At 43.5% G+C, this 24,560-nt stretch overlaps 2 protein-coding genes across 2 annotated transcripts in view; one reads left to right on the top strand and one right to left on the bottom strand.

The window, feature by feature from the left end:
• Positions 1 to 12,523, top strand: part of LOC127607151 (uncharacterized) — a 186,687-nt gene extending 174,164 nt beyond the window's left edge. Inside the window, exon 2 of the mRNA XM_052075280.1 lies at positions 11,991 to 12,523. Within this exon, the coding sequence (XP_051931240.1) occupies positions 11,991 to 12,470 (480 nt within the window). The 3' untranslated portion in view covers positions 12,471 to 12,523. The remainder of the gene's footprint in view (positions 1 to 11,990) is intronic.
• Positions 1 to 22,281, bottom strand: part of slc2a10 (solute carrier family 2 member 10) — a 39,525-nt gene extending 17,244 nt beyond the window's left edge. Inside the window, exons 1-2 of the mRNA XM_052075159.1 lie at positions 21,932 to 22,281; positions 10,345 to 10,416 (exon numbers count right to left, since the gene is read on the bottom strand). Coding sequence (XP_051931119.1) covers positions 10,345 to 10,348 — 4 coding nt within the window. The 5' untranslated portion in view covers positions 10,349 to 10,416; positions 21,932 to 22,281. The remainder of the gene's footprint in view (positions 1 to 10,344; positions 10,417 to 21,931) is intronic.
• Between the last annotated feature and the right edge of the window lie 2,279 nt (positions 22,282 to 24,560).

Below are 24,560 nucleotides of genomic sequence, written 5' to 3'. Positions count from 1 at the left end.
TCCACTGGCAGATCGTAGGGGACACACCGAGGTGGAGAAGTTTGGGGGTGAGGAGTTCCGGGATGATGGTGTTGAACGCAGAGCTGAAATCCACAAACAGAATCCTTGCGTAGGTCCCTGTGCTGTCGAGGTGCTCGAGGATGTAGTGCAGACCTCTGTTGACTGCGTCTTCCACAGACCTGTTTGCCCGGTAGGCAAACTGGAGAGGGTCCAGCAGGGGTCCAGTGACGTTCTTTAGGTGGTTCAGCACAAGGCGTTCAAAGGACTTCATGACCACAGACGCCAGGGCAATTAGGCCTATAGTCATTCAGTTCCGATGTTGCCGATTTCTCGGGAAATGGGATGATGGTAGACTGTTTGAAGCAGGATGGGACCTCACACAGCTCCAGGGATCTGTTGAAGATTTGTGTGAAGACCGGAGCCAACTGGTCAGCGCAGACTTTCAGGCAGGAGGAGGACACTTTGTTGGGCCCCGCAGCTTTCTTGATCTTTTGCTGCTTGAAGAGCTGTCTCGCGTCCCGTTCGTGGATCTGTAGTGGAGAAAAAGAGGTTGAGGGGTAGGTAGAGAGGTTTCTGGTAGAGGTGGGTGTGTGTGGGAAATGGGGTGTCCTTTTCAAATCGGCAGAAAACATGTTTAGTTCATTAGCCAGACCCTTATTGTTCACTGTTTGGGGACATGGCATTCTATAGTTAGTTATTGCTTTCAGGCCATTCCATACAGATGCAGTCGTTAGCAGAGAACTGGTTTTTCAGCCTCTCTGCATAGCATAGCTGGGTAGAGGTAGTACCTTTTGATGTCTGGCTGTTGCACCCGGAAAAGGTGGACAGGCATCACTGGGCATCACTGGGCCTCACCTATCTCCTAAATCTCTCACATGTGGCTCCAAGCGCCATACGGCTTCAACAGGCCGGCTGAACCATGTGAGGGGAGTGATGTTGACACTGCATCACTGGGCGGAGGAACTTTTTTGGAAGTCAACGGCCAGAGCGGAAGGGCTCCATGTAGAACCCAACGGTCATGTGTCCTGGGTCAAGGCGAGCCACCAAGTACCGGGGGATATCGGCTGTGGCCAACGGCTTGGAGAGGAGATGGGCACCGCCAGGTCTAACTGCCCAAGAATCGCCATGATGAAGACTACAACCAAAGATTCCATACCGGCTCGGTCGACGCCCGGGTTAACAAGGACCGCGTCTACCTTTACATATCAGGGCGGAGACGATAAGTATACGACTGGTAATGACAACAACAGAAGCAAGCTACGATCCAGAGAAAACATAACGATTGGCACATGGAATGTAAGAACATTACACCAAGATGGGAAACTGGAAGAACTAGTCCATGAGATGGACAGGTATCACTGGAACCTTCTAGGCCTGTGCGAAGTGAGATGGAAAAACATCGGGGAAATGTCAACGCAGGAAGGACACAAGCTGTATTATATCGGAAGACAAGACACTCATGAAGAAGGAGTCGGCTTCTTGGTACACAAAAACATTGTGGGCACAGTCTTAGGCTGTCGCCCAATCTCCAGCAGGCTAATTACAATCCGCCTAAAGGCAGCACCCTTCAACATCACTGTGGTACAAGCCTACGCTCCAACATCAACATATAGTGATGAGGACGTAGAAGAATTCTACATCCAACTCCAGGGAATTATAGACGAAGTGCACAAGAAAGACATAATAATAATACAGGGCGATTGGAATGCCAAAGTTGGTAGAGATGCTTATAAAAATTGGAGGGGAACATATGGACCATCTTGCAACCTTGTAACAAATGAGAGAGGACTGCGGGTTCTGGAATTTGCTGCTACCAACAGTTTAGCACTGGCCAACACCTTCGGTGCTCATAAAGCCTCTAGGAGAGAAACCTGGCACAGCCCTGATGGTCACACTCATAACCAGATTGATTACATCATGGTTCCTAAGCGCTTCCGCTCAGGAATAAACATCGCCCGCACCCGCAGTTTCCCCGAGTCAGACATAGGAAGTGACCACGATCTAGTAATGATGACATTCAAAACAAGACTGAAAAGAATCAACAAGCCCAGATTCACAAGACTGAGATTCAACCTCGACAAACTAAAAGACCCCAACGTCAGGGAAGAGTTCCAAGCAATGATTGGAGGGAGTTTTGCAGCCCTGAGAGTCCTGGATGAGAACACGGACATTGAAGAAGCCATCAACACCTTTAACTCTGCAATTGCAGGGACGGCTGACAAGATATTGGGCAAACACCAACATCCTAAAAAACCATGGGTCACCAACGAAATTTTACAGTTGTGTGATAAAAGACGCGACCTAAAGAAAGAAAAAAGGGATTTAGAGGGAGCAAAGAAGTATCAGGAGGCCAACAACAGAGTCCGGAAGGAAATGAAGAAAGCAAAAGAAGCCTGGATAGAACAACAGTGCAGCGAGATACAGGAAAGCCTAGATAAGAACAACACAAGGAAAGCATTCCAAATGGTGAAAGACTTGACCACCAAGAAAAAAGGAAGACCTAGCAGCATACAAAGCAAGACCGGAATATGCCTCACAGAAGAAAAGGATGTCCTGGACAGATGGACAGAATACTGCAAAGACCTGTACAATTACAAACTAAATGGGGACCCATCAGTACTCAAATGTCCACTAACACCACCAGAAGAAGACTCAAGCCCCATACTGCGCGAAGAAGTGGAACTAGCCGTCAAGAAACTTAAAAAAGGAAAGTCTGCCGGAGCAGACAATATCCCTGCGGAACTAGTCCAAGCAGGAGGAGAGGCAATGATAACAGCCCTCACAAAAATTTGCAACCATATATGGAGTACCGGAGTCTGGCCAACACCCTGGACTCAATCATTAATAATCACCTTGCCGAAAAAAGGAAATCTACAGCAGTGTGAAAATTATCGTACTATCAGCTTGATCATTCACCCAAGCAAAGTCCTGCTGAAGATCATTCTGCACAGACTGAAGCCCATAGCTGAGAACATCATAGCTGAGGAACAGGCTGGATTCAGAGCAGGACGCAGCACCACAGAACAGATTTTTAACTTAAGATTAATCTGCGAAAAACACCTACAGCACCAAAAAGACCTATACCACGTATTTATAGATTTCAAAAAGGCCTTTGACAGGGTATGGCTCGCAGCCCTATGGACCACCATGCGCAAGTATAACATCGATGCCAACCTCGTCCGAATCATCGAAAACCTGTATGGAAAGGCCTCAAGTGCTGTCCTCCTGAATGGAAGTATCGGCAATTGGTTTAAAACTACAGTCGGTGTGCGTCAGGGCTGCCTACTCTCACCCACCCTCTTCAATTTGTATCTAGAGAGGATCATGGAAGATGCCCTTGAACATCATGAAGGCACAATCTCCATCGGAGGGAGAAACATCACCAACCTCAGATTTGCTGATGACATAGATGGACTGGCAGGAACAGAAGATGAGTTACAGCGACTAGTAGAACACCTGGACGAAGCAGCTGCCTCATATGGCATGGAAATATCTGCCGAAAAAACAAAGCTGATGACCAACAACAATCAAGGCATCAATCTTGATATCCGAGTCAGTGGGAAAAAACTAGAAACTGTGCAGTCATTCAAATACTTAGGCTCTATTACCTCAGACGAGGGCTCGAGGCCAGAGATGTTGGCAAGAATTGCTCAAACATCAACAGCAATAGCAAAACTCCAAACCATCTGGAAAGATAAGAACATAGCTCTGCGCTCAAAGATCCACCTTCTACGCTCCCTTGTCATGTCAATCTTCCTATATGCATGTGAAACCTGGACACTAACAGCAGATCTCCAAAGAAAGATCCTTGCAATGGAGATGAGATGCTACAGGAAGATATTAAACATCCCTTACACCGATCATGTAACAAACGAGGAAGTTCAAAATAGGATACAACAAGCTATCGGACACCATGACAACCTACTCACCATCGTAAAAAGACGGAAGTTACGGTGGTACGGCCATGTTACAAGATCATCAGGCCTTGCAAAGACGGTGCTACAAGGAACTGTACAAGGATCTCGCAAACGAGGAAGGCAGAAAAAGAGGTGGGAGGACAACATCAGAGAGTGGACCAACCTGGATTTCGCAAAGTCCCAGAGAGAGGCAGAAAACAGAGACGGTTGGAAAGAAACGGTGAAAGGGTTTTCACGGGCGCCCCAACGACCACAACCGAGGTTAAGGGATAGGTGATAGTTGATAGGTGTGCATAGCTTCTCTTAGCGATGTTAATTTCCTTTGTCAATTACTTTCGGGCGTGTTTGTACAGTGCCCGATCTCCACTTCTAAATGCGGCCTCTTTCTCTTTCCTGAGTTGCCTGAGTTTGGGAGTAAACCATGGCTTGTTATTGTTGAAGGAGCGGAAGGACTTTGTTGGTACACACATGTCCTCACAGAAACTGATGTATGATGTTACAGTGTCTGTGTATTCATCCAGTGTGCCCGTTGAAGTTTCAAAGACGCCCCAATCAGTGCAGTCTAAGCATTCTTGTAGAGCTAGCTTTGCTTCATCTGTCCATTTTTTCACAGTTTTAACAACCGGTTTAACACATTTGAGTTTCTGTCTGTATGTAGGTATTAAGTGGATTAAATTGTGGTCAGAAAGACCCAATGCTGCACGGGCGACCGATCGGTATGAATTTTTAATTGTTGTATAGCAGTGGTCTAGAATGTTGCCTTCTCTGGTGAAACAGTCGATGTGCTGCTTATATCTGGGAAGTTCACGGTCAAGATGTGCTCTATTAAAATCGCCCAAAATGATCAGGGGTGACTCTGGGTATTTTAGTTCAAGTTTCTTTACTTGTTCGGCTAGCGTTTGTATCGCCGTATTAGCGTTAGCTTGTGGCGCAATGTAAACACCGACTAGTAAAAAGGAGGTGAACTCACGTGGCGAGTAGAATGGCTTGCAGTTTAAAGACAGCGACACCAGGTCCGGGCTGCAGTGTGCGTCGAGCTTCGTGACATCAGTGCACCATTCTTTGTTGATATAGAAGCAAATCCCACCACCTTTCGATTTCCCTGATAGCTCCGTGTCGCGGTCGGCTCGGAGAAGGCGGAAGCCGGGTAGATGTAGCGCGGAATCCGGGTGGCGGTCACTGAGCCAGCTTTCAGTGAAGCAGAGCGGAGCAGAAGGTGCAAAGGTTTTGTTGGTCTTTGTGAGGAGAAGAGGTTCATCCATCTTGTTTGGCAGAGATTGTAGATTAGCAAGATGGATCGATGGGAGCGGGGTTCGAAATCCGCGCTGCCGGAGCTTGACGAGAACACCGGCTCGCTTCCCCCTCCTCCGGCGGCGTTTCCATGCTCCGTACAGCGCAGCCGCTCCGCTTGCGATTAGCTCCGAAAAACCTTGTGGATTTTCGTGTGCTGGTGAAAAAAGACCGAGCGTAGAATCCCCACATCGCAGCAACTTTTCCCTCGTGTAAGTCAGCCGCTCAGGGTCGCCAAAAACAAACGAAAATGACAAACACAGGGATAATACTAGGGAGCGTGTGACCGAGGCTGCCATACCTGTCGTCGCCTTCACAAAGAAAATGTTTCATGTTTATTTATTTTGGTAAAATTAGTATTTTGTTTTGCTTTTGTTAATTAAAGGAACAAAAGAGAACTACTGTTTAACAAGGTTAAAGTAAAAATGTCTTATTTCCCTAAAAGGGCTATTTGTATTATTAAGCAGGCACAACTTAACAAAATAAAAGAGTTCCTGTGCCTCAACACAATACCTCTCATTATTTGCTGTGTACTGGGCAAAGTGAATAATTGTTATTTTCATGCACCCCATTATTGGTTGGTTGTGAACGTTTATATAAGCTTGGCTTGACCATACTGACTTGGCATTTCGCCCTGCTCCCCATGACCGCCGTGCATGGAATTCTTTTTTTTAAATAAGACCAAGGTCCGTTACCTTGGTCTTATTTAAAAAAAAAAAAAGTGGACCTACAGCATTTCTAGTTGAGGACCACTGCCATAAACTGTATACATGTGTAATAAGAGAGCAGGTAACAACAAACTGCAATCATTTTGTATATTTTCATTCATTCATTCATTCATCTTCCGAGCCGCTTGATCCTCACTAGGGTCGCGGGGGGTGCTGGAGCCTATCCCAGCCGTCTCCGGGCAGTAGGCGGGGGACACCCTGAATCGGTTGCCAGCCAATCGCAGGGCACACAGAAACGAACAACCATCCGCACTCACACTCACACCTAGGGACAATTTAGAGCGTCCAATCAGCCTGCCACGCATGTTTTTGGAATGTGGGAGGAAACCGGAGCACCCGGAGAAAACCCACGCAGGCCCGGGGAGAACATGCAAACTCCACACAGGGAGGCCGGAGCTGGAATCGAACCCGGTACCTCTGCACTGTGAAGCCGACGTGCTAACCACTGGACTACCGGGCCGCCCTTTGTATATTTTATTTGTACTAATTTTAACATAAACATTGTAACATAAAAATTGAACATCTCTCTCTCTCTCTCTCTCTCTCTCTCTCTCTCTCTCTCTCTCTCTCTCTCTCTCTCTCTCTCTCTCTCTCTCTCTCTCTCTCTCTCTCTCTCTCTCTCATCGCGACAATTGTAGATTGCATTCTTTTACACCTTGAATTTATAAATCCTAAAGTAATGGCTGTAACTATGGACGCTCTGTCTGCAATTCTACACTATGGTACGGTGTAACATCCCTCCATCCATTTTGTGAACCGCTTTATCCACACAAGTCCAGTCTCGTCCACATTAAAAGTTTGCTGTGGAAGACATTCCTTGGCCTTGATGAGATTTTCAAACTCAACTATAAACTTTTCGACTGCTTCCTTGTCTGAACTGGCTGCCTCCCCATGACGAATCACTTCTTTTCCTCAACTTTTCAAACCATCCTATGGTTGCTTTAAAATCAAACTCTTCAGGAGCAATGCTAGGATCCTTTTTTTAAAAAAATCAAATCTCCATACAATTGTATTTTTTTGCCACAAATCGTATCTTGGCAAAGACTGTCCCCTGCTATAGCTGTTTCTCATTTATAATATAATAATATAATATAATATAATATAATAATAATCATACTTCACATTTGCAAGCGCCTTTCACAACACTCAAGGACACTTTACAACCAAAATGAAAATAAACAAACGTTTCTCCACTTCCTCTAATATTTGTGGCCTTTGTTCACCAAACAAACACCGCATCACTGACTTTATGATGGTCTTTCTTTTTTAGGATGCTGCTGATCGTCGATTTCGGCATGCCGAACTCCTTAGCCAACAAAGACACATGCACACCTGATTCATATTTCTCTCTCAAATCTTTCTTAAATTCAATAGTTTTGCGCACTATTTTCGTCTTTTTTCAACAGCTTTACTACTTCCATTTGCTTTCTTTGGTGCCATGCAGAAATAACAGTCCAATTTGCGTCCATCTTAACAAACACGTCTGCTTTTTAAAAAAATCTATTTTGAACACGTCTGCTCATAATGGACGCACAATGGACGCTCTTTTTAAAAAAAAATTTGAACACGTCTGCTCACAATGGACGTTCTTTCTTTTTAAAAAAAAAATCTTTATTGAACACGTCTGTTCACAACAAAGGCGTCACTTATTCGTCAACCCGAGGAAGCGTCACTTCCTCATGTAAGGAAGTCGAGAGAAGTCGAGTGGCGCATTCAAGTGTGCTCAGTTTGATTGAGAACTGAATTTCGGTTGTAATCCGAGGCATAAAAAACTCGAAATTTTTGGTCGAAAATCTATTTGGTCGAGAACAGAGACGTTCCAAAACCGAGGTTTGACTGTACTTCTTGCTTGGCTCTCGACGAAGGCGGACGCCTTTGCTTTCTGCTCCTGTCCCCCCCATTCCCCACCCTTCCCTGCTCGCCACTCAGTCCATCTGCTGTCTTTGTCTGACTTTTCCTAGCCTCCTGTCGTATTTTCATCCTAAAAACAAACATGGAATTGGTTGGCTGGTCTCTCGATGCCATCGACAAAATTTTCTCGATGAGAAGAACAGGCAGTGGGGATCCTACTTGCCCCTCGGGGACTTTTGCTGCTGGGTACACCCTAGATCCTGGGAGGAAGCGGATAATTGTGTGCCTGTCAACACTGTCCGTTGAGGATGTGGATGACATCTACATTATCGGCCTTCCGATAACAGGTATGCTGCTGTTTGGTGTGAGCAGTTTCCTGATCTATCGCAAAATTCAACCGACGGGAGCGGCTCTATTGGAAGTGAAGAGGCTGCCGGTCTAAGGAAGGCATAGTGCGGATGTCCCACACTCAGACTCAGACTGTGCTCAACCACAAACTGTTGCGGTTTTGAAGCCTAAGATGGTCAAGAACTTGGAGAAACTGGAATCCGTGCTCAAATATTGACAGAAATCACGGATTTGGCTGATCGACGCCACTAAAGAGATATAAGCCATGGACTCAAGTCTGTCTTAAATTCTTGGGCAGCCTGCTACCAAAACAACATCTGCTATCTCGAACTTCCCCTGATATAGTATGCTCGGAAGCTAGTCCCCCACCATCACCACCTCCTTCATACATTCCCTTGCTTCACCGTCTTCATTGTTTATGTCTTGTGACCTGTTGTTACTGTCATATGCTTGTGCAGGAGTTTTTTGCCTAACTCAAATTATCCTCAAAATGAGGGTAGTTCCAGTGTGGTTTTTTTCTCCCCCTCTCCCTCCCTTGTGGTTTCTTTCTGACTTCTGGGTTGAGTGAATGCTGGCGCGTTTTGGCTGCCGCTCCTCAACCCGTATTGTTTTGTGTTTTTTGTTATTGTAAAGTGTCCTTGGGTGTCTTGAAAGACGCTGATAAATCAAATGAATTTATTAAAAATAAATACATAATAATACATTTATTAATATGTATTATTATTACAAGACAAAAAAAGACAACCCACCTACAGAAACAAAGTTAGAGATTAAAATTTAGATTAACGTGATTAACAAAAACATAACGCGCTAAATATGACTAATTAATTATTCGCAATTAACGTGATAAATTCACACCTCAAAATACAAATGCTGTTTTTTTTTCTATCCTCAATACATAACGAATCAATCCTGTTGCTCCCCAACTGCAGCTTCTTTCTGATTCCAAAATTCCTTGTTTATTTAATTTTTTGTAATAAAATACTGAAAGATCACACCTGCATCGCTTCCGTGCACTTTGGTCCGTAACCCTGCCTAACTCATTTCAGATTTGACTCTTTCCAACACTGCATGTACATACAGTGCAGGGATTAAAGAAAAAAATGCTGCAATTTGTGCTGTTTGTCTGTATGTATTTTGAGCAGCAGCGGGAAAGAAAAGCAGTGACGACTTGTTGTTTTTGACATGCCCACATCCCCAAGTTCACAAGGACCCTTTATACCATAAAAATGCATCACGATCAAAAACTGTGATAAATGTACTGGCAGCATGTAAATACAATACTATAATGTTTTTCGAGTTCTAAGCTGTGCATCATGTGAGAGTACGTTGGAAGAAAAGATTTTGTTCCGGTCATTGTATTTTGGGTCCACGAAGGTACATGTGAAAATTTATAGCTGTAGTTAAGCTTATGCTTTGACTGAAACTATTTTTGAAAGTAAAATAAGTTCAATTGTTCCACTTTAAAATACAATGTGAACATGTTTAATAAACTCTTCTTTACTCTGCGATGAGCGGGTAGTCCACGTGACCCTTTAACGTAATGACCATACAGGATGGCCAATTTTTCCTTCTTCATTGAAAAAAAAAGTATGCAAAACGTTGGCCTCAAATTGAAATTGTTTTTGCAAGATAACAATTTTTCAGGCAAAATATATGAGGGTGAGATCGGGACTAAACGGTTGTGCAGCAAGTCTCATCTCAAAACCTTTTGGGTCCTTTAACCAAAAAAAAAAGCACGTATCTTTGCAGCTGTTTCAGAGAATCCTTGATCTCCTTTGTCTATTGACAGCTATGCAAATTTAACAAACAGGTATTCAAATGATCAGAATAACCGTCCCCATTTCACCTCATGTATAATACCAGTGGTGAGAAGTTCAGGTCAGCAAGAAAACATAATCAGAAGCCTTACCTAAATTTACAACCTAAAGTCTATTCCATTTGTTTCATGAAATTGTATTAATTTATACCCAAAATTACATTCTTCTCATTTGAAAATATTTCTGGCTGCAATGCTTTGGACTTATGTATACTGAAGATAGATTACCTTTTTTTTTTTTGGTTCAATCAAAGTTTGTGAATGTATGTTTTATACATTTATGATAAAACATTTTAGCTTTGTATGGATTTGACGGTGATGGGAATGTATCAAGAAAGATCATTCAAACGTGAATTAAATGAACTTTAAAACGGAAGGAGACATTGTTTACCCATTGCTATCCTGTTATACGTGCTGCACAGCCGTGTCGTTTAGGTTCTTCTTAGTTCCAAGGAGACGTTCTCTGTGGAAAAACAAAAAAAATCGATGTATCAATTTAAGTTCCACTCTGAGGAAATCTCCAGCGCTTACTCTCCTGGGCTGGTACCCACAGGGAGACAAAATCATGCTCATATCAGACTACAGAGCCTGCAAGAGTGCGGGGTAGCCCTGTCACCATGACAACCCCCTTGTTGATTGCTGTGGTTTCATTACTGGCTCCACTTGAGATAATCACAACAAAGTGCAAGGCGTATCTCCATTCACTTAGTTTGCTTGGAATTGAATCAATACACGGACAGAAATCAAATCTGACCTTTCAATGACAGTATCTGATGGGGTTCCACATGTGAAAATCACATGCTTTTGTGGTGTCTGGATAACGCCGGCCCTCCAATATTATTTAGTAAATAAATAAACACACTTTATATATATTAGAGCTGTCAAACGATTAAAATATGTAATCTAATTAAAAATGCAACTGTCATAATTAACTCAAATTTGCAAAAAATTAATCGTGATTACTCACGGATTTTTTATCGTTTCTGAATTTCCCCATTTTAATGCTCTGATCACAATGGGATCATGAATCCGTTTTCTATTTGCAAAATGCAAATATTTACTGAAATAATTTCTATTTTCAATTTTACATGAACATTTTTCACTTGGAGCAGTTATTCACACATAATCTCTCACACAATATTACTGTCCATCAACAACAGTGAAAAAAAATGTTTTGTCACACAACAGCTGCTTTAACAGCTCTTTTATGGAATCAAAACAGAGCAATATAACATTATAAAGTGCACATCTAAGGTAAACTAGTACTGAGCCTATAGTGGATTTAAGCCATGGTTGCATACTTCATTTTTCTCAAGTTTACTTTGAACACAGCAGTCAGGCTATGTTGATTTTGTCCTTCTTGGACACAGTCACGGTTGACCATGAAACAACTAGTAGCTCAGTGTTCCAACATCCACAAATGGCAACTCCTGTCACAACTTGAGATTGATGAGGTACAACGCAGGTTTCATGGTGAAGGACCCCAGGCTGCCAGATCAGAGGAGGAGGTCATACCAGAGATTGGGAGGCCCCAATGAATGCAGATGATGAGATTGGGAGGCCAGTCCCAATGAATGAAATGCTGAGCGAGACAGCAACTGACCTGAAAGCTAAGATCATGACGAGAATGAAAGCTGGGCAACCTAGAAACCGATTACAACGGCTATGTGAAGTACCACCTGAAAGTCTCATGGAAGGTGTGAAGGCAGCACTGAGGGCGATCCCTACCGTAACGATCACGGAAACCATTGAGCTGATATACGCTTCAGCATCAGTGATCCTTGAGATGCTTGGCTATAAGAGCAACCATGGAAGCCATGAGATACGTTACCCACCATGGAAAAGACGGTTGGAGGCTAAGATCAAGGCGGTGCTCAGGAGCAGGCCCTGAGCACCAGAGCCATTGAGGCCCAGATATACGACACCAGACAAGACCCAAGGTGTAGGTTGTGCAAAGAGGCACCTGAGACGATCCAACACATAACTGCAGGGTGTAGGATGCTGGCAGGGAAAGCCTACATGGAACGCCATAACCAGGTGGCTGGCATAGTCTACCGAAACATCTGTGCGGAGTATGGACTGGAAACCCCAAGGTCAAAATGGGAAACACCTCCGAAGGTGGTGGAGCATGACAGAGCGAAGATCCTGTGGGACTTCCAGATCCAGACTGACAAGATGGTAATGGCGAACCAACCAGATATCGTGATCATAGATAAAGGGCAGAGAAAAGCCGTTGTAGTGGATGTAGCGGTCCCAAGTGATGGAAACATCAGAAAGAAGGAACACGAGAAACTCGAGACATATCAAGGGCTCAGAGAGGAGCTGGAGAGAGCCTGGAAGGTAAAGGTGACAGTCGTGCCTGTGGTGGTCGGAGCACTCGGGGCAGTGACCCCCAAACTAGATGAGTGGTTGCAACAGATCCCGGGAACAACATCAGACATCTCAGTCCAGAAATGTGCAGTGCTGGGAACAGGAAGGATACTGCGCAGAACCCTCAAGCTTCCTGGCCTCTGGTAGAGGACCCGAGCTGAATGAGGGACAGATACCACCCGAGGGGGGGGGGGGGGGGGGTGAGGCGAGGATTTTAAAAAATATTTATTTATTTTAATAGAAAGCAAACATGCTGTACTCTTTGTGCAATACAAGGTGCTGATCAAAATTTCAATCCATTTGAAAAACAGAAGGGCAAAGTGCGAATGCATTATTTTTTTGTACAGCTTTCCGTCAAAAAACACAGCCCAAATAGACAATAGAAATGAACATGTATTTTTCAGCCGATTACAAGGCAGCAAACAGTTGTGAGCAGGCTCCAATAGCTATTCTTTTAAAACATAGCAATGTTGGGGAACGTGACAAAAGAAAGTGCACACAAAAAAAAGGAGTGAGAATGAGTCTTGGACAGTACTAGCTTTTTTTTCATGATCTTGTTCACAGCAATCATTCTGATATGGTAAAAGACTAAACCAGGCCGCACGGTGGTCGGCTGGTTAGCACGTCAGCCTCACAGTGCTGCGGGTTCAATTCCAGGCCCGGCCTTCCTGTGTCGAATGTGCATGTCCTCCCTGTGCCTGTGTGGGTTTTCTTTGGGCACTCCAGTATCCGCCCACATTTGAAAAGCAGGCACGGGAGGTTAATTGAACACTCTAAATTGTGCTTCGGTGTGCTTGTGAGTGTGAATGGTTGCTTGTCTATGTGAGCCCTGTGGTTGGCTGCCAATCAATCTTGACAGCTTCTGACTTTGGTAGAAAAAGAATTGACCATCTTAAAAACTGGTGTGACATAAATAAATTACCACTACATTTAAACAAAAGGAAGTTCATTGTTTTTAGCACTAGACCAGCTAAACAGCAAGTTAAAACTGTGGTAAATTGAAAGGGAAAGAGTGTATGGAAATAAATTTGTCGGCGTAGTAATTGATGCAACCCTAAGTCGGAAGTCAAACTGTCAAAAGGAAAATGTCAAAAATTGTAGGGATCGTGGACAAAAACAAGGACGATTTTTAATAAGACGTCATTCTACACATTATATTGTTCATTATTATTAGCAGACCTACTGTATGAAAAAAATGGGGAAACATCTAGAAAACAAATACTCTCCGTTTTCAAACATTAAAAAAAGCAATTAGAATTGTCGATCAATCCAAATATACAGAATCAGCAAATCCACTATTTGTCGAATCACACACGATGACATTTTATGACCTGGTTGAAAGGTTACAGTGTACTTTGCACTTTGTACACTGTAACCTTTCCTGCCACAATGCTCATGATTGTTTGATATTAGAGAGAGTTGCTAAGACTAAAGAGATACAATTCTCGACAAAAAAAAATCCTAAAAAAAATCCACATCTTTCTATATGAGGTGTTCATTTGTGGAATCATTTCGGAACTGACTTGAAAGGGTTTGAATCGTTTTCTGCGTTCATAAACTAGTTCAAAAGTAAAATGCAAAAAAAACTAAACAATTGAATCACCTTTAAGTCGGTACATTGCTTAGCGCAATTTGTGGAGTGTGTTCGATTAAGTGTCATGTAATGGAATATTGACTATGAGAGTATGTAAATGTGTCAGAACAGGGGTGGGCAAAATCCGGCCCGCGGGCCGGATCCGCCCCGTTGGTCTTTTTAATCCGGCCCGCACAATTAAGGTTTGATTGCATTCATTTCGTTAGGACGTGTAATGTATTTCAACACCAGGTAGCGCAGTTACTTCAAGTTGCAGAGCGCAGGGAGGGAGGGGAAGATGAAGAAAGAGGGAGAGAGTAATGACCATGAAAGGGAAAGTTATATGCATCTGATTAAACTAAGCGGGTAACAAAGTACGAAACATTCAGGAGACGCCTGGAGTCGGAAAGACTCAAATCTACGAGACTTTGAAAAACAAGGAAGCGATTCTTAGTGCGATTCTGGCAATTTCCATGCTCAGAGTGAATTACTTGTGGCTCGAGTAAATGAACATTTCCTAAAATGGTTTGATTGTTATCATGTTAAAAACCTTCCGCAAACTGGACCACTAATAAGAGTCGGAGAACAGTCAAATGTGTAGAGCGTGAACAACAGAGGGCTCAGTACACATCCTTGAGGAGAACCGGTCCTGAGTGTGATGGTGGAGGAGAATGTTACATTATTACTGGCATACAAAGACATTGTGCTATCTTCTTTATTTTCTATTTCTAACTTTTGGCCCGGCCCGCCACAATATTTTCTGCTTCTCATTTGGCCCCCCCGGGAAAATAATTGCCCACCCCTGTGTCAGAGTATGTGCTTGCGTACTTCATTTACATACTGTAAAGGGGTGTTCACACGGCACACATTTGCTTCGGTTCTGCACCGATGTATTTTGTTGCAATATATCATACACCGGAGCAAATTTTGTGGTGTGTTCTCACCCGCTGACTAAAGTGAAGCGTGTTAACCCCGGTGAAGCCCTGTAGCGTTCACATGTATCATTTTACATCGGTGCTGCCCCGCAAACGAGCATTTGCTCTGGAGCAAATTTTTAAACCACCTCCTTGAGCAGGGTTAAATTTGCTCCGGTTTAAGCCGTTTTCAGGGGCTTCACCGGTGTAACTTTGCACGTGTGAACGCTCTACTGAGCTAGCCCCAGCGCAGCACCGGAGCAAATGTTAGGCAACATTTGCTACAGGGTTAAAAATTTGCTCCGGAGCAAATGCTCATTTGTGGGGGGGAGTAGCCTCGCAACGCATGAGAAGAGTTGATTCCATACAGTTAGAATGCGTTGCTTTCGTGCTCTGTTGTACTTCCGTCATCTTTCCTTTTGTAGGAGACTGGACTGTCTCAGAGTTGTTTGTGTAGTTTGTTCCTCTGTTGTGTGTGCACCCCCTTCCCCCATATAATTTATTTTGTGTTTTCCTCTCTTGATTTTCGGTTTGGCGCATTATATGTTTGCTTTTCGGAGTGTCATTGAAGTCATCGTTGATTTACGCTTTCGGGGGCGGTCATTGAATGCCTCTCGAGCAGGAAGCTCAGAGACTGAGAAGGAGAAGGACGTGCCGGTACAGCAGTTGCTTGAGTTGTGTATGTTTTAAAAAGAAGCAACACAACAGCTCTTTGCTCATTTTGCACCGCTGCAGAAACTGCCGTTTGAACGCAAGTGGGGCGGCACCGGGGTTAACACGCTTCTCTTTAGTCAGCGGCTTTGTACATGTGAACGCTCCACAAAATTTGCTCCGGTGTAAGATATATCGCAACAAAATACATCGGTGCAGCACCGAAGCAAATGTGTGCCGTGTGAACGCCCCTTATGTTGCAGGCATATGTGCACACCCCTGTGGGTGAAGTTGTATATTTGAGGTGATGATTGTTTCATTTCAAATCACTGCATGATCACCTTTCAAATCAAAACTAAGAAAAATAAATTCTTCACTTATTAAAATAATTATTAGGGTTAGCTGTTTGCATCAAATTTACCGTATTTTCACGACTATAAGGCGCCATTAAAAGTCTAACATTTTCTCCAAAATGGACAGGACGCCTTATAATGCGATGCGTCTTTTATATGAGCTGAGTTCCAAAATCTGGCTGAGACCCGACACGCTGTTTATATAGAGAAAAGGCGGAAGTGAGGTCGGCCAATCAGTGAAGTGCGGAGAAGAGGTCGGCCAATCAGTGAAGCGCGTCCGCGCACTTATATGTAAATTATGGAGAGAGAGAAAATGTGTACGCGAGTGACGACACGCACGCATGCGGAGAAGAGGTCGGCCAATCAGTGAAGCGCGTCCGTGCACATATATGTAAATATATGAAGAGAGGTGGACGTGAGTGAGGACAGGCACGCAGTGGGTGGGTCCGGCAATGAGTGAAGGGTGGGCGTGTAAGTGGACGCTAAAGGCAAGTGAAGACGACCGTAGCTCAGCAACTTCCAGCGGACTACAAAGAAAAGCTGGCCGTTTTCCGCACCTACTGCAGTAAAAAGATTGTCGACAAACGCATCCAGCCTAACCACATTACCAACATGGACGAGGTCCCGCTGACTTTCGACATCCCGGTGAACCACACTGTGGAGAAGAAGGGGACCAGCATGGTTGCGATACGCACAACGGGGCACGAGAAGTCAGCTTTTACTGTCGTTCTTGGTTGTCATGCCAACGGACAGAAACTGCCACCTATGGTGATTTTCAAGCGAAAGACGCTGCCGAAAGAAAAGTGTCCAGCCGGCGTCATCGTGAAAGCAAACCAAAAGGGCTGGATGGACGAGGAGAAGATGAGAGAGTGGCTAAGTGAGGTGTATGTTAAGAGACCGGATGGTTTTTTCCATGCCTCGCCGTCACTCTTGATTTGCGACTCCATGCGTGCCCATCTCACACCAGCGGTGAAAAACAAAGTCAAGCAAATGAACTCCGAGCTTGCCATCATTCCCGTAGGCTTGACTAAAGAACTCCAACCGCTGGACATCGGCATCAACCGGGCGTTCAAAGTGAAGTTGCGAGCGGCATGGGAAAAATGGATGATCGATGGCGAACACAGCTTCACGAAGAGTGGGAGGCAGCGCCGGGCTAGTTACGCCACAATCTGTGAATGGATTGTAGCTGCTTGGACGAACGTATCTGCTAGTACAGTTGTTCGAGCTTTTGGTAAAAGCCGGCATCATTTCTGTGGAGCCACATGACGACGAGAGTGACTCTGACAACGAGAGGGAACCCGGCGGTTTGGATGGATTACCGATACTTGCACAATTGTTTAATTCGGACAATGACGACTTTGATGGCTTTCTGAGTGATGATTGAGCAAAAAACGTGAGTACCTTGTAAATAAAATACACCCGAACTCAGTTCTGCTTTCGTTGCCTTTTTAAAAACGTGTTTTAGCTTCGAGCTTCAGTGTGTGCTTCAAGCTAACGTGTTAGCGAACGTGTTAGCATGCATGCATGTATGTGTAAAATACAGAAATGTCACCCATTAATGAGACTGCGCCCAACCGTACGGTGCGTCGAATAGTCGTGAAAATACGGTACATCTTAAAACAATTTGCACTCCCAGTGTGCCAGAGTTTAAACAATTGTTTTATGTTTGTTTTTGCAACAACGTTAGGGCAAACAGCCTTATTGAGAACAATGATCAACTCTAATTGTCCCACGGAGATAAATATTCTTTTGGGATACATTACATGATTGACATATTACAAGTACAGTATTGTATTAATATGAAACAAGCCAAAATACACATAAAACAAGAGCAAGGGCTAGATACGTTCTTCACTTCTTCCTACTCCCCTTTGAACATAACCCTCGTAGTCCACCGTTTGCGATAAATGCAAAATTATGTCTTAGAATCAAAGGCAAAGGCATTCGGAAAAACACAAGAGAGCTGAAACGTATGGGGGGATTCTAAAATGGCCCAAATTTCATGACGTCACCGGCTGATAATTCTCAGGCATTGCAGCAATAATAAAAAAGGTTTTGATTCTGTAATCTTCACAATTTACATATTTTGCACCACAGAGACCCATTATAATTCATATTTTTAAATGCATCGTAAACCTAATGTGTAAACATGCATTTCATGCGATTTTTACGTCAATCGCTTTGTTTTCGCTTGGACAGACGTATGCATGCCACATTGTTGGGTTGAGATCATTCCAATTATGCAACTTTTAGGTGGCGCCAGAGGATCACAAATGAGTTTGCCTTTTTCCAGGAGGCTTCAAACCAATGCATTTTACATGAACACGTCCGGTCGGGATTGTTAGTAGGGCTTGGTTGGGACCTCCAGACACAATTTTTTTTTCCTTTTGCAAAAAATAAAGAATAAAAAATCCCAAAAAACTAATAAAAACTATATATGTATGGATAGCACAGATGCCTCTGAACATTTTGAGTGTTTGATTGAATTGTTACCACCTGACTGTGGTTTCCTCGATACCCCGAGGACATCAGGATGTGGTGGAGGTACGGTAAGCATCTTTAAGAACAATTTCAAATGTAAACGGTGCACATTCACCACATTGGCCAACAGCTTTGAAGCAACCTTCTTTGAAGTTGTTCGTGTTTTCCCGGTGCTTTGTGCTGTCAATTACCGTCCTTTTGAAATAAAATACTTTTTAAGCGACTTTTCAACCTTTCTTGCGGAAATCAGGCTGAGATATGATCATATGCTCCTAATGGGGGATTTTAATATCCATGTGTGCTGTCCGGAAAAAACGCTAGCAAAAGGCTTCTTAAGACTTATCGACTCTTTTAATTTTGTGGAGTATGTGACCAGCCCGACACATGAACAAGGACATATTTTAGAACTTGTCCTTGCTCATGGTCTACCGGTGTCAAATCTGGAAGTCCTTGAAAATGGGATTTCTGATCACATGGCAGTTTTATTTGACGTAGTCTTATCACAGGCTGCTTTGAAATCTGGCGCTCCTAGTTGTAAACGCCGAATTTTTAACCCTCGCACTGCTAGTCGTTTCTCTGATGCTTTTAATAACCTTTGCGTACCCTCGTCTAACACAGAGGAACTCTCCTCTTGGTTCGACTCGTCATGCCGTGCCATCCTGGATTTGATGGCTCCTTCAAAAATTGTGCTCCCAAAGCCTAAACCCGAGCCATGGTTTAACAACATTACCCGCGCAGCTCGGCAGGAGTGTCGCAAAGCTGAACGCAAGTGGAAAAAAGACAAATTGCATGTCTCTTATCAAATTTGGAATGACTGCTGGCGTAACTACCAGCTCACAGTAAAAGAGGCCAATAGAGAATATCTGTCAGACCTTATTCTAGCTAACCGTCACAACCCACGCGCACTATTTAAAACGTACTTAAACTCCCTCTGCCTACTTGCTCGGATTCTTCACCCGAAATGTGCAACAGATTCCTTCAGTTTTTCATTGATAAGGTCTCTACAGCTAGGACTCCGGTCTCAAATACCGCATCTGACCCCTCTGTCCATGTTCCATGTTCAGCTGAACTAAATTCTTTTGAAACTGTGTCCTTGGCACTTTTGGAGGATGTAGTTCGCCAGACGAAGCCATCTGGCTCCCCTTGCGACTCTCTTCCCCCACGCTTCTTTCAGGAGGTTCTCTCGAGTGTTGGTGCATCGGTCGTGGATATCATCAACAGCAGCCTTTCTTCTGGTGTAGTTCCCCAACAGTTTAAACATGCTGTGGTCCAACCCTTGATCAAGAAACCTGGTCTTGAGCCAGATGTGCTGTCAAGTTACAGGCCCATTTCCAAACTGCCTTTCATTTCCAAAATTCTGGAAAAAGTGGTGCACATGCAGTTGAAACTTTTCTTGGACGAACAGAACATCTTGGAGGTCTTCCAGTCAGGTTTCAAGACGATGCCTAGCACGGAGTCAGCCCTGTTACACGTTTCTAATGACGTCCTCCTGGCAAATGAACTCTGGAGACCACGTGTGTCTTGTTTTATTGGACTTAACTGCAGCATTTGATACAGTGGATCACAGTATTCTGCTGACTCGTTTGCAGCACTTGTTGGGCATTGGCGGCAGTGCTCTTGAGTGGTTTAGGTCCTATCTAGCTGACAGGACCTTTTGTGTCAGCCTTGGCTGCTCTGAGTCACGCACTGCTCCCCTGTCATGTGGTGTTCCACAGGGCTCAATTCTGGGGCCTCTGCTGTTCTCGCTGTATCTGCTCCCATTGGGTTCCATCTTAAGGAATATTGGTATTCCCTTCCACTGCTATGCAGATGAAAGCCAGATCTATGTCCCACTGAGCAAGAAAGACGCCTTCTCATTAAGGCCACTCCTATCCTGTTGGAAGAAATCAAAACCTGGATGGCACAAAATTTCTTGAAATTCAACGAAAGGAAGACAGAGGTGATATTGTTTGGTCCCAGTGGCCCTTGTACATTCCATACTGTAGACTTGGGCCCCCTGTCTCCTTATCTGAAATCAACAGTCTCAAACTTGGGTCTTAAACTGGACAGTGATTTCAAACTCGATCGGCAAATTGGTGCCGTTGTTAAATCCAGCTTCTTTCACCTTAGACAGCTGGCCAAAATAAAACCTCTCCTCTCACATGAACACTTTGAGACAGTAATTCATGCCTTTGTCACATCCCGGCTCGATTACTACAATGCCCTTTACTTTGGAGTCAGCCAGTCCTCCATTAAGCGCCTTCAGCTGGTCCAGAATGTCGCTGCTCGCCTCTTGACTGGTACTCGTAAGAGGGAGCATATAACTCCTACTCTGGCATCCCTTCACTGGCTCCCCATTCATTTTAGAATTATTTTCAAGATCCTCCTCTTTGTTTTCAAATCTCTGAATAATCTCGCGCCACCTTACCTCTCTGAGCTCATCCGCCCCTACACATCTGCCCGGCGCCTCAGGTCTGCAGACCAGTCTTTGTTAGAAGTACCAAGAACTAAACTGAGGCTCAGAGGGGATCGAGCCTTTTCTGTTGCTGGTCCCTCTCTCTGGAATGACCTCCCGCTGAACATTCGGCAAGCCTCCTCGCTGCCCATCTTCAAAGCCCTCCTCAAAACTTACTTGTATTCTTTGGCGTTCGACTCAGCATGACTTAGATTTGTTCTTGATTTTACTGTTTGGTGCTTTCTACCGCCTTTATTACCGATTTGTCTTACTGTTTATTGTGCATGTTAAATCGCTCCATGTACAGCACTTTGTATGCAGCGATGGCTGTTTGAAAGTGCTCTATAAATACTGTTGACTTGACTTGACTTGTTTGAAAAAAAAAAAGAATATTTGTATAACACAACATACATCATTTCCAAAATTGTAAAATGCGTAACTTAGGGTTTTTTCTGTTTCGAAGGGTTAATGATGACCACTCTTTTTTTTAAAAAAATATTTTTGCTTCCTATTCAAATATTTGTTGTTGTCCGGTCATATGTTAATAAACAAACAAACAGTTCACAAACTAGTTCAGGGTGTACCTCGCCTACTGCCCGAAGACAGGAGGGATAGGTTCCAGCACATACGCGTGGGGATAAGGATTAGAAAATGGAGAAATGCAAAAGGTAAATATTGGAGTTGGAATGATTAACTTTATCAATATAATTGATAAACAAGAGGGCATCAATGAAACTGCCCTTCTTCCTATCTGTTCATTATCCTACCTAATGAACCAAGAAGTAGTTTACTGACCAATAAACAGATGGACAAATAAATGTGACTCTTTACAATTTTTTGTTGCTTTGGTAACTGTTCAGGCTGAACTGCTCCATAAATGAGCCCCGTGAATTATAGCGACCAAATTGAAAACCGTAACATGTCGAAATATGATTATTATTGTTTGTAGACGTAGTAGTTGTAGTGGTGGTAGTACTATTATTTGCTATATATAAATCTATCTGTCCTAATTCAATAGCGTGGCAACTTGGCATGTCATATCTTAATGGTTTATAAATCAATTGATTATGTATTTTTAAAAATGCAAAGAAAAATTGCGAATCATGCAAGCATGCATACAAACACACGCTGCAGCGATAAATGCACTTTTAAGTATTTATATTTTGAAGTCCAGTACTGTACGTGTGAGGATCATGACTTACAAGAGTTTGCTCGTGTTGCTCCAAGAATGCGCTACGTGGCATCAGGTGGGTGAACATACGCCAAGTTGCAGAAAGAGGAGACATTGCATGTTCAGAGGGGGGGGGGGGGGGGGGGAATCAATAGACGTGGCGTTCCTCCTGTCACACGCGGTGCATGTTCCAAAAGTCTTGAGAAAGTTAACTTGTTTGCCTACTCAACGTTGAAGATGAACGCTGTTTGTTCTTACAGTGGGTTGTTCCGAGTTGACTCCTGGAATTCACTGCGGGGTAGCCACCCTCCACTCGCAAAATTGAAGTCAAGTGAGTCGCCACTGTGATTACCAGTGCTCTGCATTACGGTACTGTGCCTCAAGCGAGCTGGTTGGCCACCTTCAAAATAAAAGAGCCGCAACTCATGCGTAAACGTCATTTGTTCGGGTAAGAAAAGAAATTAATAAAAATATAAAATAAGTAATTTCTTGGCTGTCAGCTAACGATACGTTCACTCCGGAAGAACAAGAACTCTCACAACAGCACAAAAAAGCGTTCTCAAGTGGAGATAAAAAATAAAGTCAACGGTAATTCCAAATCAATTTTTAAAAAAAAAGAATAATAATCAATCTGGGTGATCGTGCAACCACATCAGGTGGTCGACACACTCGGGCACCCAGGTATCCAACCTCAGTACAGGCATTCAGATTGAATATTCCATTACCAATTAAAATGCCTCTCAAACATGACATTTTGAGCTCCTCTCCAAATTTCAAAAGATTCTTGAAAATGAATTTCCGTTATCCCTCACTCAAACTAGACCTGCAGGACACGAGAGCACTCCAGGTATCCAACAAGACCATTCGGATCTGATGCCGGCCTCTGAAAAGTGACAAGATGACATGCATTCTAACATGTTAATCTTTTCGTCCATTTTTAGAACATCCTAAAAGAAGGAATCCAGCACCACAGCTCTCCACCCAGACCACCCTCGTCCGGATCCGATTTTGCATTTTGAAATAAAAGGCCTCTTAAAACTGTCATGTTGACTTGATTTCTGACAAGTTGGCCTGTGAACGCCTAACACCCCCTTCCTCAACTGGCGGACCGCGATCCACGACCGGACCGCCGACGTCCTCTGTCCGGACCGCCGACCTCCTCTGTCCGGACCCTCGCCAAATTGTATAAAATAATAAATTATAAAGTGATTTTTACTTTATACATTTTCTATTTTTGGACTATAATCTGCGCATTACCGCGATCGCTTGTTAAAATTATCCGTTGTATTATTTGCGTGCACGAACAGATGTATTGCAGAGGACGCAGCAGCGCGACTGTGTGTATAAGGTTTGACGAACTGGAGACGGGGGCATGTCGGCGATAAAGATGCGCTGATTGGCTCCTCTGAAGGTGTGCCCATATGTAACCAGGTGAACCTTACTTAGATGCTTGTAGTGAAGGCTTCCTTGTTTAAGAAATGTAGCGCTGTCACTTTAAGAGCCACACTAGATCAAAACACGCGGGAACATATGCAGCGTGTGAGAATCAGACCAGAAAGGGTGACATGCACGTAAAGGAGGGTAGTCGCTGAACTGTGCCCACTGTAGGTCCCAAATTGAATGGTATTTGTAGAGCACAATATCTGGAGTGGTTTGGGTTGGAGTTTGACATCTACCACTAGTGAGTCGTGTGAACAACTGTACAGCGTAAGTGTTGCAATGTTATAAGATGTAAATATGTTTTTTTACTGTAAATTATATGAACTGTTATCTATTCTTTAGAGGGGAGATCATTTATGTTTGACCACGTGCTTTGTACACACCCAACACACCGGAACATATCGAGTAAGTGTGGCTGCATCTCAAAACATTGGGTTCTAATGATTATTTGTTCTGCACTAAGAAGTATTGTGGCTTGTAAATAATGTATTTTTATTTCTGTGTTCCTATTAAGCAAGCCACTGCTGTTGTCTATTGTGGTGTAATTGTCTGTAATCTGTTAAATGATTTTCTTGGATCTCTTAGATCCCTTTTCGACCTCTTTTAAAATTCAGTTAACATGTCAGCCTTTCATCTTAATGCTGAACAATTTTTCATTGTTCAGTCGGGAATAAAGCCCACCTAAAAATTATTTTGTGTCCAGTCCAGTCTTTCCAAAGACCCGGCTACACATGCATCGGCGTCACGCATTCAAAATGGATGATTGTGTCAGGAAACAGATGCATGCGCGACGCCACAGTGTGCTCACAGCTTCAACACAGGAGAGCCACACACAGACAATTAGACAAGACAAATCGCGGGACGTTTCGAATGTGTGCAGTTTTGCTCCCGTCTACCGGGGGATCTTTGCAGCTGTTTAACAGCAGAACACCGCAACATGTTAAATGAACATCCCAATGGCGTCCTCAAATAATATTTGCATGCCTCAGACATTGTATTCACCTTTAGTGGAAGAACAGCACTGCACATTCCTGTGTTCCCTTGTGTCAGTATTTAAAATGGTTCTTAAATCCTCTTCTGATATATTTTTCAATGATTTTAGAGGGGATGTGAAAGGGGGAATTGTACAAATGAAAATAATTTTTGTTTTAATTTTTAGTATTTATTTTGGTAAAATGAATATTTTGTTTTGCTTTTGTTAAATTAAGGGAAAATTATTA

The sequence above is a fragment of the Hippocampus zosterae genome, chromosome 9, assembly GCF_025434085.1.
Source record: "Hippocampus zosterae strain Florida chromosome 9, ASM2543408v3, whole genome shotgun sequence".
NCBI lineage: Eukaryota > Metazoa > Chordata > Actinopteri > Syngnathiformes > Syngnathidae > Hippocampus > Hippocampus zosterae.
The sequence above is the reverse complement of the archived record's forward strand: the minus strand, read 5'-3'. Positions and strand labels throughout refer to the sequence as shown.